The following is a 17,098-nucleotide window of genomic DNA, read 5'->3' as shown; positions in this document are numbered from 1 at the left end:
GATTCAAGGTATGATGTAGCTCTTTAAGGTTCCTGTTATGCAACACAATTTTGGTTTATATTGCTTGAAGACAAAATAAAAACTTCCAGTACGTGCAGTTACCATCTGTGATACTACTTATTATGAGTGTGTTTGCTTCACCGCAACAAGGACCACACTAGCAGCAGACCAACACTGTTTTAAACAAGCTCACAGCCCTCATTATATTAGAGAGTTTTGGGGCTTTTATTGGCCAAAACATGATGTGGCGCATCAGCTCTTCTGCCAAACAACGCATCTAACAAAATGTAGACACTGAACAGTGACTATGCATATTGCTAAATAACTGAATTTTGTGTATTGCCTGAATGTATGAAGGTTCTACCTGGCAGTGAAAGCGTAGTGACTTAATATTTAGGTATACAGTATTTCTTACCTTCATAAGCAATAATTGGAAAAGCAAAATATTAATAGAAGACAACATGAAAATGTGCAGTATCTTGTTCTTCTGGTTAAAATGCATAAAAAAAAGCAAAAATAATAAGGAAGTGACTAATTAAAAAAGGGGTTTGTGTAATCAGGTGTGTAATAAATCTCCAAGGGTAAGAAATATTGTGTTTTTATCTTGTGGGCCATATTTTTTACTGTTTACACTGCTCTCCACGCACATCAATCATAAGCTTATATCCTGTTAACTTTGCCATTGACAATGATACATTTGTATACAATGGTAGGGGCAAGAAGGGAAATTATGTACATATAAACCATATAACTACAAAACCTAAACAGTAAAAGTAAATCATTAAAATTTATTACACACACATTTTATTACTCATACAGTATTTTAACATTTACCAACAAAATCATTATCTACAAACTATAAAGGAGCCATAACTGAAACCAAACCTGGTTATAGATTGCATATTTAAATACTGTGAAGTCAGCGTTCCAGTGCTTGTGTGTGATTTTTAGAAATAAAATTTGAAGCGTTTACTTACAAGAACCGGATGAGAAAAAGTGACAGTTACAAAGGGTACATCTACATCAGCTAAGATACATCGAATGGAAAGTGGATGATCACCTGACATAAAACACAAACAGCTTTTACTCAGCGAGTATCACAGAAATAATAAGTAAAGAGAAACAGCATGCTGTGAATGAAACAGAAGCTAGTTTCAAATGACTCACCTCTTCCAAGAAGCCAGCGATGGTAAAACCAGGCACTCTGGTCATTTGGGTCAGTGAAGAAGGCATTTTGTACAAGCTCCAGTTCTATCATGGGAACAAAAGGCACATTATTAATATGGTGTGTGACTTTTGTAAGGATGTTAGATTGTAAGTTTCGTGAGGTCAGAACCTGAATGGTTCAAATGCACCACATACAGCTAAGGCACAATATAAAAAAAAAAGTGAATAAAAATGTAAAAAAAAATTAAAAATTATATTATAGTTACATTCCGGTGACCCCTAATCCAAAAATCCCGTGACCACAATAATATACTCATTTACAGAAGGTAAAACTGGTAGTTAACTGTTCACTGTAAGGTGGATTTGTTGCTTAGGCTATTCACCTACAGTTTTTACAGTACTGGCAATATACTGATATACTGTACCTCCTCCCATCTACTCTTACCTGCTGCTGCTGGAGCCTGGCCTCCTCCACCCACTCCCCTGTCACCTCTGCCATGCCGCCCCTGGTACAGCTGATACTCATGTAAGATGCCCCCCAGGCTGCCCAGACCCCTCACAAGGGTACCGGCCTTACCCCCCTGATGGCAGTGTTCTATCAAAGTTTGTGACTACATTACAATGTGTGACCGCTGACGTGGTCACACATTTCAATGCAATCCCGCCCAGTTTTTTGGCGGTGGAATATGTGACCGCCAATAGGTCAAGCATTCCAATGCTTTTTCGGCTGTTCCAGGAGAACTGATCTGCCCTGGAACAGCTGTTCAGTCCTGAAATGTCACTTTTATCCAACTCTGTGAGTACGATCTAATATTCCACCCCACTCACAAAGTCGGATAGAAGTGACCGAACAGCTGTTCCAGGGCAGATCAGTTCTCCTGGAACAGCCGAAAAAGCATTGGAATGCTTGACCTATTGGCGGTCACATATTCCACCGCCAAAAAACTGGGCGGGATTACATTGAAATGTGTGACCACGTCACCGGTCACACATTCCAACCTAGTCACAAACTTTGATAGAACAGAGGCCTGTCTAATCATTTAATCAGATAAATAGATTATAATAGGCAAAATTACAGTGTAATGTTCCCCCATTATAATCCACTTTTCTAATTAAACTTCTCCTTCTCCTCTCCTGCAGCCTGTTATAAGGGACGCGGCCGGGAGAGGAGGTGAGTCACAGGACCCGCCTCCTTGCTGAGAAGCCTGTTAGCAATGCGGGGCCCCGGGGACCCTGCACTGCCGCATATTCCACCAGGGGGGGACGCCCAGGACCGGACCTCACTGGGCCCCCCCAGGCCCCTGACGGTAGTTCCGCCCCTGGACAGGGAGCCGCAGCAGAGGGATGAAAGAGCAACATGCGGCTCCGGAGCTGCAGATTGCTGACCCCTGCCCTAGGACAAAAAGTGCATTTTATGCTTTAATACCTTATTAAAGACTCTCTGTAACCAAAATAAAAAGAAGTTTACAGAATATACACTATTCAACTGGATGTTTGTAATTTCATTCTTTACATGCAGTGGAACAGGTGAAATGTTGCTCTTCAACTTGGCATCAAATAAACTGGTCTATATGGGTCTCTATTACATTTCTAAATATCCTTTCTACATAAATGCCACTAAAAATGTATCTCACCAGACAGCAAGGCCTCTTCTGTCAGTCTGCCATGGCGTTCTGGGTCAGGATGGATCTTCGGGAGCAGCTTGCTGCGGTAATGCCAGGAGGAGTAGTTGGAGAAGTTTTTGGTGATAAGATTACTGGTTAAGTCAAGCTCATCAGTATCAGGGACTTGTGATGATTGAGTTACAAATCTTCTGTAATCCCAGCAATGAACTGCGGCAAGGTCATAAAAGAACAGGTATGGCGAGTTACTTTACAAAGTTATTACACTTATTTTAGGACTTTCTAGGGTCTTGAGAGATTCTTTACACATCAAGTGTTACTTACAGTTCCTTTCATCGACCTCTAGAAAACGATTACAGAGTTGCAGTTCCCGTGACCAGTCTGGCTCCGGCATATGTTGCATTACCCAACAACGATGATACCACGTCCCATAAGACTTGGGGTTTACACGTAAACAGTTCTCTAGGAAGGACAGATCTCCCACATAAAGAGTGCGCATGTCCTCCTCTGACCTTAAGTGGAAATGGAAAAACAGGCATCTAGTAAAACATCTGCTATGACACTGTATTTATTTATGTCCATTGCATCTATTAATTATACAGTGGCCTTAAGGTGAACCTGTGCTTTGTCTGATCAGGGCTTATACTGACCTTCTGCTGTTTTATTCATCAGAGCAAAGTGAAATATGCAGCACTTCAGATGTCCAGAACTACATAATGCTCCTTAAAACCTGAACGGCATAGTGCCAGACCTCATTAGCACTGTCACATGAGGGATGAGACAGTGTCATTGAAGCTGACATAGGGCCTTTTCTCTTTGTTGCAGGTGAATAAAGGGGCAGGTTTGCAAGGAGAGTATAAGTGGGTAATGGGGGCAATTAAGTGAACCGTTTGCTTTGCCTGCATGGCAACAGCACAATTTGTCACTTTGAGGGCCTGTTCACATGATTTGCAGGTCCTGATCAGGTGCGGATCTGTAGACGCGGTGCTATGTGTTTTGCTGCGTTTTTTGATGCGTTCCAGTATGTTAGCTGCAGTGCGTTTTTGACGCGTTTTGCGTTTCCTGACCGTACAAAATGTGACATGCAGTATTTTTTCCGTCGTAACCTGAACGGACTGCGCATGTAAGAACTGTAGCCCATAAAACACTTAGGGATACATTGGGATGCATTTTTAGTGCAGGAGCGTACGGATTAGGTCAGCACAGAAAACGGACGTCGTGTGAACAGGGCCTAAGGGCTCTATATATTCTCTTTCACTTTAAGGGCTCAAAATATTGGTTGGCTGTGCTGAAACGTGTTAGCAATGCATTGGCTTGCATTTTAAAACACTCCAAATGAATTGAACCTGAATGGCAAAAGGGCAGGCCAGTGTGCCAAAAATGCAGTATACAAGCCCTTCCTCCCCCAACACACAGCAATTAAACAGTTCCTATGTAACCAATTTATAAACAGCAATGTATCTTCTCTTTTCCATGCATTTTGCTGTGATTGCAAATTCAGGAATAGCTGAGAATTTGCCCCATTCTTATACTGGTAGCTGGCATAGCTTGCTTCTCCTGACTCTGGCAACATTTTTCCTGCATTATGAAACCATTGTTATCTATACTAGAAAGAAAAATCAATTGGAATGATCTGCAATGCCAAAAAGCATTAACCTGCAGTATGTAAAACATGGTGTTACTGACTGGCCCTTTATGAAGCCTCGATCCTCTAGAACAGTGTTTTTCAACCACTGTGCCGCGGCCTTCCGGGTCTTCCGTCGGAGATCCGGTGACGTCACGGACATCGCCGTCACCGGACTCCTCCCTCCTTCCCTTCGTTACCCATCACGGACAACTACATCACCCGACTCCTCCCCCCTTCCCTTCGTTAGCCGACAGAGCCACTCGGGGAAGGGGGAGGAGCCCGGTGACGTCGATGTCCGTGACGTCACCGGACTCCTCCCTCCTTCCCTTCGTTACCCATCACGGACAACTACATCACCCGACTCCTCCCCCCTTCCCTTCGTTAGCCGACAGAGCCACTCGGGGAAGGGGGAGGAGCCCGGTGACGTCGATGTCCGTGACGTCACCGGACTCCTCCCTCCTTCCCTTCGTTACCCATCACGGACAACTACATCACCCGACTCCTCCCCCCTTCCCTTCGTTAGCCGACAGAGCCACTCGGGGAAGGGGGAGGAGCCCGGTGACGTCGATGTCCGTGACGTCACCGGACTCCTCCCTCCTTCCCTTCGTTACCCATCACGGACAACTACATCACCCGACTCCTCCCCCCTTCCCTTCGTTAGCCGACAGAGCCACTCGGGGAAGGGGGAGGAGCCCGGTGACGTCGATGTCCGTGACGTCACCGGACTCCTCCCTCCTTCCCTTCGTTACCCATCACGGACAACTACATCACCCGACTCCTCCCCCCTTCCCTTCGTTAGCCGACAGAGCCACTCGGGGAAGGGGGAGGAGCCCGGTGACGTCGATGTCCGTGACGTCACCGGACTCCTCCCTCCTTCCCTTCGTTACCCATCACGGACAACTACATCACCCGACTCCTCCCCCCTTCCCTTCGTTAGCCGACAGAGCCACTCGGGGAAGGGGGAGGAGCCCGGTGACGTCGATGTCCGTGACGTCACCGGACTCCTCCCTCCTTCCCTTCGTTACCCATCACGGACAACTACATCACCCGACTCCTCCCCCCTTCCCTTCGTTAGCCGACAGAGCCACTCGGGGAAGGGGGAGGAGCCCGGTGACGTCGATGTCCGTGACGTCACCGGATCTCCGACGGAAGACCCGGAAGGCCGCGGCACAGTGGTTGAAAAACACTGCTCTAGAATAAGGGTAGGCACACTGCATCCCTCCAGCTTTGGTGCAACTACAAATTCAATGAGGTATTGCAAGGCTCTGACAGCAACAACTATATATAGGCTACAGTTAGCGATGTGGTTATTGATCCTTATATTGCACAAACACCACAATGTTATATCTTACATACCACTTGTTTTTCATTGTAGCCATGCACTAGCCAGTTGTTAATTTTGATGTAAAAGATGCTAGCAATAGTATTTTAACCATGGGGTTAATTTCTAGGGCAGGTATAGGCAAACCCCAGCCCTTCAGCTATGGTGAAAGGACAACTCCCTTTGTGCATTTAGCTCTGAAAATCATGCCTATTATACACTTCCTATTCTCTAAAAACCTGGAAATGAAAGTGCAGATGTTCCTCATATAAGCCAATAATATATCTGTTTTCATCTTCTTACTTGAACTATCTGGAATCTGATTAATAGCTGTGGAGGTCCATATAAAAGGAGATAGTCAATGAGACAGATATACAGACAACCTTTAGCATTTACCTTTCAGCACCAAGTGCAAGAAAGACTTCCCGTCTCAAGTTCCATAGGGAAGCAAAGTCTGGGTTTAATGCCAGTATTTGAGCTGTCAGTTCCAGCGCTTCTTTATCCAACTGCCCAGCTTTACGCTATGGGAAACAACCAGTACATAAGTCAGCTCAGGAAATGACAAAACAAGAGAAAGAACTATACCATATTGCCAAAAGTATTTGGACGCCTGCCTTTACACGCACATGAACTTTAATGGTATCCCAGTTTTAGTCCATAGGGTTCAATATGAGTTGGCCCACCCTTTGCCACTATAACAGCTTCAACTCTTCTGGGAAGGCGTCCACAAGGTTTAGGAGTGTGTCTATGGGACTGTTTGACTGTTCTTCCAGAAGCGCATTTGTGAGGTCAGGTACTGATGTTTGACGAGAAGGCCTGGATCGCAGTTTCCGCTCTAATTGATCTAGTGATGGGTTCGGGCCCGACAGGAAGCCGTCAGCGCGCAGGGCCAATCACAGGCACTGAGACATTTCCCGATCTCTGCAGCTGCGGACCGGGAACATGTCTCAGTGCCTGTAATTGGACCTGCGCGCTGACGGCTTCCTGGCGGGCTCGGCACGAGGTGCTTGCGAACAAGCCCGAGCCCATCACTAAATTCATCCCAAAGGTGTTCTATCGGGTTGAGGTCAGGACTCTGTGCAGGCCAGTCAAGTTCCTCCACCCCAAACTCGTTCATCCATGTCTTTATGGACCTTGCTTTGTGCTCTGGTGCGTAATCATGTTGGAACAGCAAGGGGTCATCCCTAAACTGTTCCCACAAAGTTGAGACCATGAAATTGTCCAAAATGTCTTGGTATGCTGATGCCTTAAGAGTTCCCTTCACTGGAACTAAGAGGCCAAGCCCAACCCCTGAAAAACAAACCCACACCATAATCCCCCCTCCACCAAACTTTACACTTGGCACAATGCAGTCAGGCAAGTACCGTTCTCCTGGCAACTGCCAAACCCAGACACGACCATCGGATTGTCAGACAGAGAAGCGTGATTGGTCACTCCAGAGAACACGTTTCCATTTCTCTAGAGTTCAGTGGCGTTGTGCTTTACACCACTGCATCTGACGCTTTGCATTGCACTTGGTGATGTAAGGCTTGGATGCAGCTGCTCGGCCATGGAAACCCATTCCATGAAGCTCTCTACAATCTACGCACTTTTGTTGTGTCAATCTGAAGGCCACACGAAGTTTGGAGGTCTGTAGCTATTGACTCTGCAGACAGTTGGCGACTTCTGCGCACTGTGCGCTTCAGCATGTGCTGACCCCGCTCTGTCATTTTACGTTGCCTACCACTTCGTGGCTGAGTTGCTGTTGTTCCCAGTTGCTTCCACTTTGCTATAATACCACTAACAGTTGACCGCGGAATATTTAGTAGCAAGTAAATTTCACGGATGGACTTATTGCACAGGTGGCAACCTATCACGGTACCACGCTTGAAGTCACTGAGCTCCTGAGAGCGACCCATTCTCTCACAAATGTTTGTAGAAGCGTCTGCATGCTGAGGTGCTTGATTTTATACACCTGTGGCCATGGAGGTGATTGGAACACCTGAATCCAATGATTTGGAGGGGTGTCCCAATACTTTTGGCAATATAGTGTATATGCAGCTTATGTCATATAATACCGCCATAGTGTTAAAAAGCAGCCTCACTACTGTTTACAATGTGCTCATGGCAAGTTTAAAGCTGGCCATAGACTGGTAGATTTGGATTTAATTTATCCTGCAAGTTGAACAAATTAAAAAGAAAATCAAACAGATTTGGTTAGTGCATTATGACAGCCGTCACCAGTCACTTTTTGGCTGAGAATTTCCTGCCTAGCTCCTTCGATTTTCAGGATGTTGGATGGGAGGGTGCCAGCAAAGCCACTCACAGTGCGAAAATTGCTCTGTGAATGGTCAACGTAGGGCATGCATATTGCTAAATACAGGTGAAAAACAGATATAGAACTGATGGTAAATGAAATGCACACGCATGTAAAAACATATAATATCTGACTGGAGGTATGTCACTGTTTGCAACAGTTAGGTTTGCCACAAAAACCTAAGCTGCCCTACCCTGCAAGCTTTATATTTGCACTGTTGCAACACAGTTAAAGTATTTCATGTTTTATTAAAATTTTAATTAAAAATAATTAAAGCTTCAGCTACAGACAGACAATACTGGTGACTCATCCTCTGCTTGCCTGACTGGGCACAACTTCTACTTGAATTCATGTGCAGCATAAATTTCAATAATAATCCACTTTTAATTGGCCACAGATGTCTGTGAAGGTTCTCATTCATCCAGGCCATTGCATATCTGCAAAAAAATAAATCACGCCAACTGGAATTGCTGTATTTTTTTGAAGACATTTTGCTGGTCATCTGACTAGCTTTCTCCATTCAGAATTCTCAATTCTAGATTGAATTCTCAATTCTGAATTTAGAAAGCTAGTCGAATGACCAGCAAAACATCTTCAAGGAAAATACAGCATAGGGAATTTATCAAAACTGGAACAGACAAAATCTTGAGGAGTTGTCCATGGCAACCAATCAGCTTCTCTCTTTCATTTACAAACCTTAACTGAGCAAACTGAAGAGAGAAGCTGATTGGTTGCCATAGGCAACGGCTCCAGATTTTGTCTGCTCCAGTTTTGATAAATTCCCCCCAGCAAGTCCAGTTGCCTTGATTTATTTTTTACAGATTGTCAACAGATGTACCAGAGCTTCTGAATGCCCAGGCAAACCCCCATTCTTTAGGTTGGCCTTTTATGCCAATGGATTGCAGAGGGCAAAAACAAATTATGGCCAAATAACTTCTATTACAAGTTAAAGATCCTTACTGGTACTAAAGGTGCCCATACACCTTACGACCATCGCAAGACCTTTGTCATCAAAAGCCAATGACCGCAGTGAGGGGCGGGCTTCCGATCACTGCAAACGGGCAGTGTGCGCACACCGGCCGTTCGGCAGTTGTCGAACAAGCAGGCCACAGGCGGGTTTTCAAGCCTGCTTGTTCGACAGAAGACGTGCGACCGTACAGTAGAAACGGTCGCACGCCTTCCATACACTGTACGATTCTCGTACGATCGCGGGATTTCCCGCGATTCTCGTACGAGAATCGTACAGTGTATGGGCACCTTTACAGTGTAATAACTGAAACAAGGAAACATAAGAGCCTGTATGGTGAAAATAAAAAATATTGCTGGATGTTCATGCTCAATGCACAAATTTGACTCAATACAACTTTTATATATCAAGAATCAAAAAAGAAACAAGTTAGTGTTAGGAATGCACACAAAACACTCTCTTAACACACAATTATATATGAATTCTAACAACCAAATAGTGAAGGTTCTAACCTTGTTGAATGCAGCCTGAGTAGCGGTCACATACAGCTGTAGCTTCTTCTCTCTCTCTTTACGTTTCGCCTCCTGCTGTTCCAGCGTAGTCTTTACTTTAACACGCCCATGCTGGAAATAAAAGGTTCAGTTGTGATTTTTCCAATAAACAAAGCTGAAACAATCATATTAAAAGGAAATGTACAGTAAGTTTTTTATCTTTTTAATTGAAACATACACACTTATGCATTCTATAGTTTCTTATGTACCATTTTTAAACCACCACCATGTGGCGCTTTACAAAGAGTGAGGGTAGCATGGACTGCGTTAACTAATGACTGCCTCAGTAAGTTCCTCCTGTGTAGAGCGAAGCAGGAGGTATGCCAGATATTATGGTCTGCCCCTTCCTTTATACCCTCTGAGGCCATTTTATAGGAGATTTCTGCAGAAAGACATCAGACACAAGATGCATGGAACAACGAATGCAGCACTCCAGAATAAACCTTTACTGGAGTTCCATTAAACCATTGTGATATTTCAGGGACACTATGGTCTCCATTATCAAGATAACAGACAAAACAGTTCTGTTACACTGATAAAGGAGGCCAAAATGTCCTCGAAACATCACACTGGTTAAATGGAACTCCAGTGAACCTGACCTGATGTTCTGCCTTCTTCGTTACAGTAGTAAACAGTAACACTGAACACCCTCCATATAAACTATGGCGTATGAGAACTAGGTAAAGGATGGATTGCTGTGATTTAGAACATCTGTTGGCAGTCTCCTCACATAGATTATGGAGTCTCTCCTGCAAGAGTCATAGTAAACGATAGAGCCAGAGAGAGGAGAAATAAATGCAATTCAAAGATTACTTGCTAGCATTGCTAGAAAATGGAGCTGGTACTCCACAAAATTCTTTAGTAATATGCTGCTATAAACAAATTATTCTCTGCATCCAGCATGTGCTCTCCTTCTCTGAAGCAGTCTAATACAAAAGGACCAGTGGGGAAAGGAAAACAAGGGAATCAACAGACAGGGCATGACATACTGTAAGAGAAGCAAGCACGCCTTCTCCTTCTGCCTAATACAAATCAATGTGTATGGAGCCAGAAATAAATGTCAATTGTCCTAAGCAGGGCAACTCCAAAAGGAGGTGTCCATGCTGGGTTTCTACTATGAAAATGCAGCATGCCTTACATCAACTCCATTATGAAGGGAGCCTGCGTGTACTTGGTTGCAAAACATGGGCTTAGGTTTATTCAAAATAGTTTTTTTAAAACATCAAATTTTCAAGACTTGGAGTATGGGATTTTATTTAACTTCATATACACATAAGGTGCCAAAACACGTGCAGATTGTTGCACATAAGGCTTAATTTAGAACTTCTTTGGTGATAACTGGCAAATGTATGGACTCTTCCATCTAACATATATAGGCTTGGATATAATTTAGGATGGAGACAGGACGGTAATGCTTCAAGAAGCACATGTAAAGCTGGCCATACACCTATAGACCATTTTCTATGGTCAGATGGAAAAAGAGCAACAGATTTCTCCATCTGCACTAAACTGTGTGGATGGAGGAATCTCCTGGTGGGCCAAGCTTCAGTATGTTGCTAGTCGGCCCCCCCCTGCTGGCTGTCAAAATACCTGAACAATCTGATTGGATCCAGGCATTGTTCAGGTGTTTTGAGAGTCAGTGGGGCCAACTAGCAAGATACTGAAGCTTGTCCCAGTAGGAGAGTCCTCCATCCACACAGTTTAGCATAGATGGAAGAATCTGCTGCACTTTTTCCATCTGACCATCTACAGGTGTATGGCCAGTTTAAGTGTCTGTTGTATAAGGTTCTTTCTGTGCCAGTTCAAATCTCTGCTGGAGTTCCAATAAACCAATGAGATGTTTTGGGGACACTATGGTCTTTATTATCAAGGTAACAGACAAAACAGTTCTGTCAGATCTGTTTCCTTGATAAAGAAGGCCAAAATGTCTCCAAAACATCACACTGGTTAAATGGAGCTCCATTGAACTTGATCAATCTGGCACATACTGTATACCCATCATTGGAATGGCCAAGTCTGCTGCAGATGGAACCCCATCAACAAGGCGTCGTCTAAAGCTGCTGTGTATGCGTAGATTTAGACTAGGCCTTAAGAACCATAGGTTCTCCCTACTCTTTTTAAATATGTTTACTCGGAACCTAAGATAACCATCACTTGATCCAGGCAAGCACATAACACTGACCACAGTACGGATATTAGTTCCAAAAATAAACACACAGAGATGTAACTGGAGCTAGCACATACCATTTTGTTTCAGAAATCGAGAGCAGCAGATCTGCAATAGATTAAAAAAAATTAAAAATAAATTAAATGGCTTAATAGAGGTCAATACAATAAATGTATAATCATTACAGAAGAGTAACCCTGGTGTAAAATGTTCCAAGTTCAGCAGCCTTGGTTTTGTGCAGTTTGAGTAAACCAAATTGTAGCATAGGTAACCATTTATAGAAAACTAAAATAGAGTGAAATAAATAGAACACATAATCATGGATAAAAATAAACAAGCAAATATATTTAAGTTACAAAAAAAGTCATTTACATTTAACAGTGTAGTCTGCTTAATAAATATAGTGCATCTTAGGCTAGTGCCTCACTGGATTGCAGGGTAAGAAAATAGTTCCACTGTAGTAATAAAGGGAGCTTTATACCAGCTCAAAAAGGACGTGCCAAGTTGTAGGAAAATTATAGAAAGATTTTATTTGACAAGACGAGCTATTCCACTTTTTGTTAGTATAGGGTGGATCTGGGCTTTATAAGCTGTACAGTTTTGTAAAGGTACACATCTCATAAACCCATCGCTAACTGATATTTCAGTGTCCAGTAGATGCCGGTGGTTTCCCCAAGTGTATTTATACCCGCAGGAAGATAGTGCCAATACCACCCACACCCCTTGGCAGCGTGATGCCTAAAGGCAGATTTGACTAGACTCAGATCCAACTCAAAAGCTGTATGAAAGCAACTTAGGAGCTGCTGCCATGGAAGGAATGTGGGCACCCATATTATATATAGGAAAAAAAGTTACTAACAGGGGTATGCACAAAAGGGTGAAGAGTTTGGAGAAGGCAGGAGAAGTGAACAATCTAGGACAACATCACTGAACTGGAAAGTGAGCTGAATTGGTGATTTTTTTCTCAATCAGCTATTTTGGCCTAGATTGTTCTCTTCTCTGACTTAACCCTGTAAATCTTGTGCATGCATAGCTATGAGGTGAGCTATCAATGCCAGCTATCGCAAGAAGAAGTTTAGCTGCTTGAAAAGGAGAGTGATGTCAGTGCAATGCTTTCCCGCCATCTACTTGATACTGCGACCAATGTGGCCATGCGCCAGTTTAATTTCTCCCAAACAAACTGCAACACAGAGGCCGTTTTAAACTTCTTAAAGCCATAGTCCATCTTATTAAAAAAAAAATCTAACAACAGAAATAAATATGGTTGTAGCATTAAACATGGTACAAAAGGTGGAGTATGCCTTTAAAAAAAAAAAGAGCTGTGAGTGGCCAGCGTCTCTCCTCCCACACCGCTCAGCCTCCTGTGACAGACTAGTAGAGTGGCAGTGTGAGGGTGGAGGCAGCTGTCATTGCGGTCACAGGAGGCTGAGCTCGCCTCCCGCCCCGCCCAGCCTCCTGTGACAGATCAGGAGAGCAGTGTGTGGGTGGAGACAGCTGTCAGCTGCCACAGGAGGCAGGACCAATGGTGCAGGGGAGGAGTCAGCTCTCACAGGAGAATGAGCTCTCCTCACCGTACCGCTCGCTCAACCTCCTGTGACAACGAGTCAGGATGGAGAGCGGGTACAAACACTCAGCGATCAGAGATCACTGAGTGTTTGTAAATAATTGAGGACATGTTTACTGTGTCCCCAATTATGAATGAATATATATATATATATAGTGACAGAACCCAAGGCATGGTAGTAGAGGGTGTCTATATTCCCCCAACAGTGCTCCACCCTGCAGTTTGCGTGTATCGCAGCAGTGAGAGAAGCCAGTCCAGAGTTTGTCTGGCCCAGCCAGTGCCTCACCTGTACTTAATGAGCAGCACTAGGTAGTCTGGCAGTTCAGTTGGAAGTGAGCTGCAGAGTAGAGAGACCAGCAGCAGTCAAGTATACTGCAAACACTTATTTCTATGAGATTGAGAGGATTTATCTCACAAAGGACTAAAGTGTCATTTGAAAGGTCTGTGCATCTGTTTGTTTTGTTTTCCATTGGGAACAAGTGACATTATCGCATTTACCGTAAGTTGTGCCTTTTTTTTTAAATGCTCAGTTGAGCAAGAACTTTTTGTCTGCTTATTTTGCCTGTTGTGCGAGACCTATTATTAAAAAAGGCAAAGAGCTTTATTTTGAACAATATTGCATCATTGTGTGGTGTTTCCAACTGTGAGGTTAATATATATATTAGCAACTGGGAACAGCAACTCAGCCACGAAGTGGTAGGCCACATCAAATGACAGAGTGGGGTCAGCGCATGCTGAAGTGCACAGTGCGCAGAAGTCGCCAACTGTCTGCAGAGTCAATAGCTACAGACCTCCAAACTTTGTGTGGCCTTCAGATTGGCACAACAACAGTGCGTAGAGAGCTTCATGGAATGGGTTTCCATGGCTGAGCAGCTGCATCCAAGCCTTACATCACCAAGTGCAATGCAAAGCGTCGGATGGAGTGGCGTAAATCACACCGCCACTGGACTCTGTCTGGCAATCCGATGGACGTGTCTGGGTTTGGTGGTTGCCAGGAGAACGGTACTTGCCTGACTGCATTGTGCCAAGTGTAAAGTTTGGAGGAGGGAGGATTATGGTGTGGGGTTGTTTTTCAGGGGTTGGGCTTGGCCCCTTAGTTCCAGTGAAGGGAACTCTTAAGGCCTTGTTCACACCAAGCGCAGAGCAGTTGCAGACCGGATCAAAACTACGTCCAATGTATTCCAATGGTATTTTTTGCTCCAGTTCACATCGCAGCGTGCCGTTCCAGAGCAGGTGAAAAAACTGCAGCGAGCCCTATTTTACCTGCACTGGATCTGCTCTGGAACGCATGCAAATGCCTGGAACGCACTGAAAGCCCATGTTAAACTTTAAGGCCTAAGGCATCAGCATACCAAGACATTTTGGACAATTTCATGCTCCCAACTTTGTGGGAACAGTTTGGGGATGGCCCCTTCCTGTTCCAACATGACTGTACACCAGTGCACAAAGCATGGTCCATAAAGACATGGATGAGCGAGTTTGGGGTGGAGGAACTTGACTGGCCTGCACAGAGTCCTGACCTCAACCCCATAGAAAACCTTTGGGATGAATTAGAGCGGAGACTGCGAGCCCCAGGCCTTCTCCTCCAACATCAGTACCTGACCTCACAAATGCGCTTCTGGAAGAATGGTCAAACATTCCCATAGACACACTCCTAAACCTTGTGGACGCCTTCCCAGAAGAGTTGAAGCTGTTATAGCGGCAAAGGGTGGGCCAACTCAATATTGAACCCTACGGACTAAGACTGGGATGCCATTAAAGTTCATGTGCGTGTAAAGGCAGGTGTCCCAATACTTTTGGTAATATAGTGTATATAGCACTCACGTGTCACATAAGGACAGCAGGTGTAATAAAGGCATAGTCTACCTTCTGGACTTCCTGTCACACCCATATTTAAGGATCAACACAGTGGTAGGTAACCTTGGCACTCCAGCTGTGGTGAATCTACAACTCCCATCATGCCTGTGGCTGTCATGTGGGCTACCTCATTGGATTTGTAGTTGCACCACAGCTGGAGTGCTAAGGTTGCCTGCACCTGGTGTAACATGAAACACGGTCACATATCCCATCCCCAAAACCTACACCGGCCCCCGACCATACCTGATTTGTGGGGTGCATCCTCCAGGGGAATCCTGTTTTTTAAATTTAGCGCCACCCGCACAGCCACGTCATCCAGGTACATTCTTTTACTACAAGTCCCATGTGCCAAGGTAGAAGATGGGCCTTGTAAAGAGCACACTGGCAATCCCTCCTCCCTCACCACTATAGTAAAGCAGCACATCCTCCAGCTAGGTCCATACCTCTGTACATACCTGAAGCTGGGGCGAAAGCTTTGCAAGAGCCTGTGTACTGCACCCGCAACGCACTGATCACGGTTGCAATGCTCTGCAGGCCTGATTGCAAAAAATTAATTCAATTCACATTATTTTATCAATGTTGCTGAATTATTCTACCGATCCCTGCGGATGCTGGATAACAGGGAGTTTACTGTGTTTCCATAAAGTGGATTATGGATATAATGTCGCAGATCTCCCCTTGATGCAAGCCGATATATCGATATATCCAAAATGTGCCATCATCGCTGTCTGTCCGTCGGGTCATTCAATCACCATAATTACATAATCATACATGAGACTGGCAGGGGAACTGAGACTTGGCCCTGGAGAAGTGAATTGATGCCAGGTAAAGGTACACCACCGCTGTATTTATAATGATTACAATGCAGCACAATCGTAGAGGACATCTGAGGGTATTTATTATCCTTTCCCAGCGCACTGTATACCATCAGAAGACGGGGGTTCTACTGTTTAATGGTGGGATGGATGGTTGCTGGTACAGTGTGAGCCTGAGGGGCTGTGACTGTACTGTGCAGGCACATCACTGAACCCCGGGATACTAAAGAACGTCCTATATAAAGTGAATGGCGGTTTGTGTCTGCAGTCCTGGCATTATACCGATGGCAATGAATATGCACACTGCTATTACCTGCCTGTGACAGCCGGCTCCCAGCGATGTCCTATACCGGAAATAAAGCAAGACACTTCCTCCAATCATCACTGCGGAACTGCCCTCGTGATTCTTCCCCAGTCACCAATAGGTCTGCACGCAGCCTAGACAATAGGGCTCTAATTGGCTGCCCGCGATCAATAGGCGGAGACTGTTCTGTTGAGCGAAGACTTTAACCCTTTGCCTGATGGACTCTTTTTTTCCCCATTTTCCATCACATGCTAAAGTACATTTTGGCCTAAATATTATACTGAAAAACCCAGATATGATATATTTTCTGAAAGCAGGGGACCTGTAGAATAAAAGGATGGTAGCTTCAAAGTTTTATGTGGCATACCGTGTTTCCCGGAAAATAAGACAGTGTCTTATATTTTTTTTTCTACGAAAAAAGACACTAGGTCTTATTTTCGGGGGATGTCAAACCTGGCTTGGCTGCAGCTGCCCGCTCTGCCGTCCAGGGAGCCACAGACAAGTGGGCGGGCGTGCGGGCGGGGGGGTCTTACTTTCGGGGAAACACGGTATTATTTGCGCAACTCTTTACCAAACCTAAAAATAAAAAAAAATCACCAAAATTAATTTTAGCGAACACAAGCATAATATAGTTCCCATTTTATATAAAACATGCAATCATGTTGAGTTAATAGATACCAAATATGTCAAGCTTTAAGGCCCATTCACACCTGAGCGTTACGGGTATGCACGTCAAAAGCGCAAAAATTGTGTTTTGATGCACGTTCGTGAAATGTGCATGCTGTGCCATTACTAATAATGGTATCCCAAATGCAGCCAAGGAGATGTGTGTTTTTCCTC

General features: G+C 44.4%; 1 protein-coding gene across 1 annotated transcript in view; it reads right to left on the bottom strand.

The window, feature by feature from the left end:
- The window catches only part of RABGGTA (Rab geranylgeranyltransferase alpha subunit), a 33,938-nt gene extending 17,627 nt beyond the window's left edge, over positions 1 to 16,311 (bottom strand). The window contains exons 1-8 of the mRNA XM_018556674.1: positions 16,268 to 16,311; positions 11,796 to 11,826; positions 9,513 to 9,623; positions 6,134 to 6,258; positions 3,114 to 3,301; positions 2,802 to 2,999; positions 1,168 to 1,251; positions 978 to 1,060 (exon numbers count right to left, since the gene is read on the bottom strand). Of these exons, the coding sequence (XP_018412176.1) occupies positions 978 to 1,060; positions 1,168 to 1,251; positions 2,802 to 2,999; positions 3,114 to 3,301; positions 6,134 to 6,258; positions 9,513 to 9,623; positions 11,796 to 11,798 (792 nt within the window). The 5' untranslated portion in view covers positions 11,799 to 11,826; positions 16,268 to 16,311. The remainder of the gene's footprint in view (positions 1 to 977; positions 1,061 to 1,167; positions 1,252 to 2,801; positions 3,000 to 3,113; positions 3,302 to 6,133; positions 6,259 to 9,512; positions 9,624 to 11,795; positions 11,827 to 16,267) is intronic.
- Between the last annotated feature and the right edge of the window lie 787 nt (positions 16,312 to 17,098).

The sequence above is a fragment of the Nanorana parkeri genome, unplaced genomic scaffold (assembly GCF_000935625.1).
Source record: "Nanorana parkeri isolate BGI_ZX_2015 unplaced genomic scaffold, ASM93562v1 scaffold246, whole genome shotgun sequence".
NCBI classification, from domain to species: domain Eukaryota; kingdom Metazoa; phylum Chordata; class Amphibia; order Anura; family Dicroglossidae; genus Nanorana; species Nanorana parkeri.
This window is presented reverse-complemented; position numbering and strand designations above follow the sequence as displayed.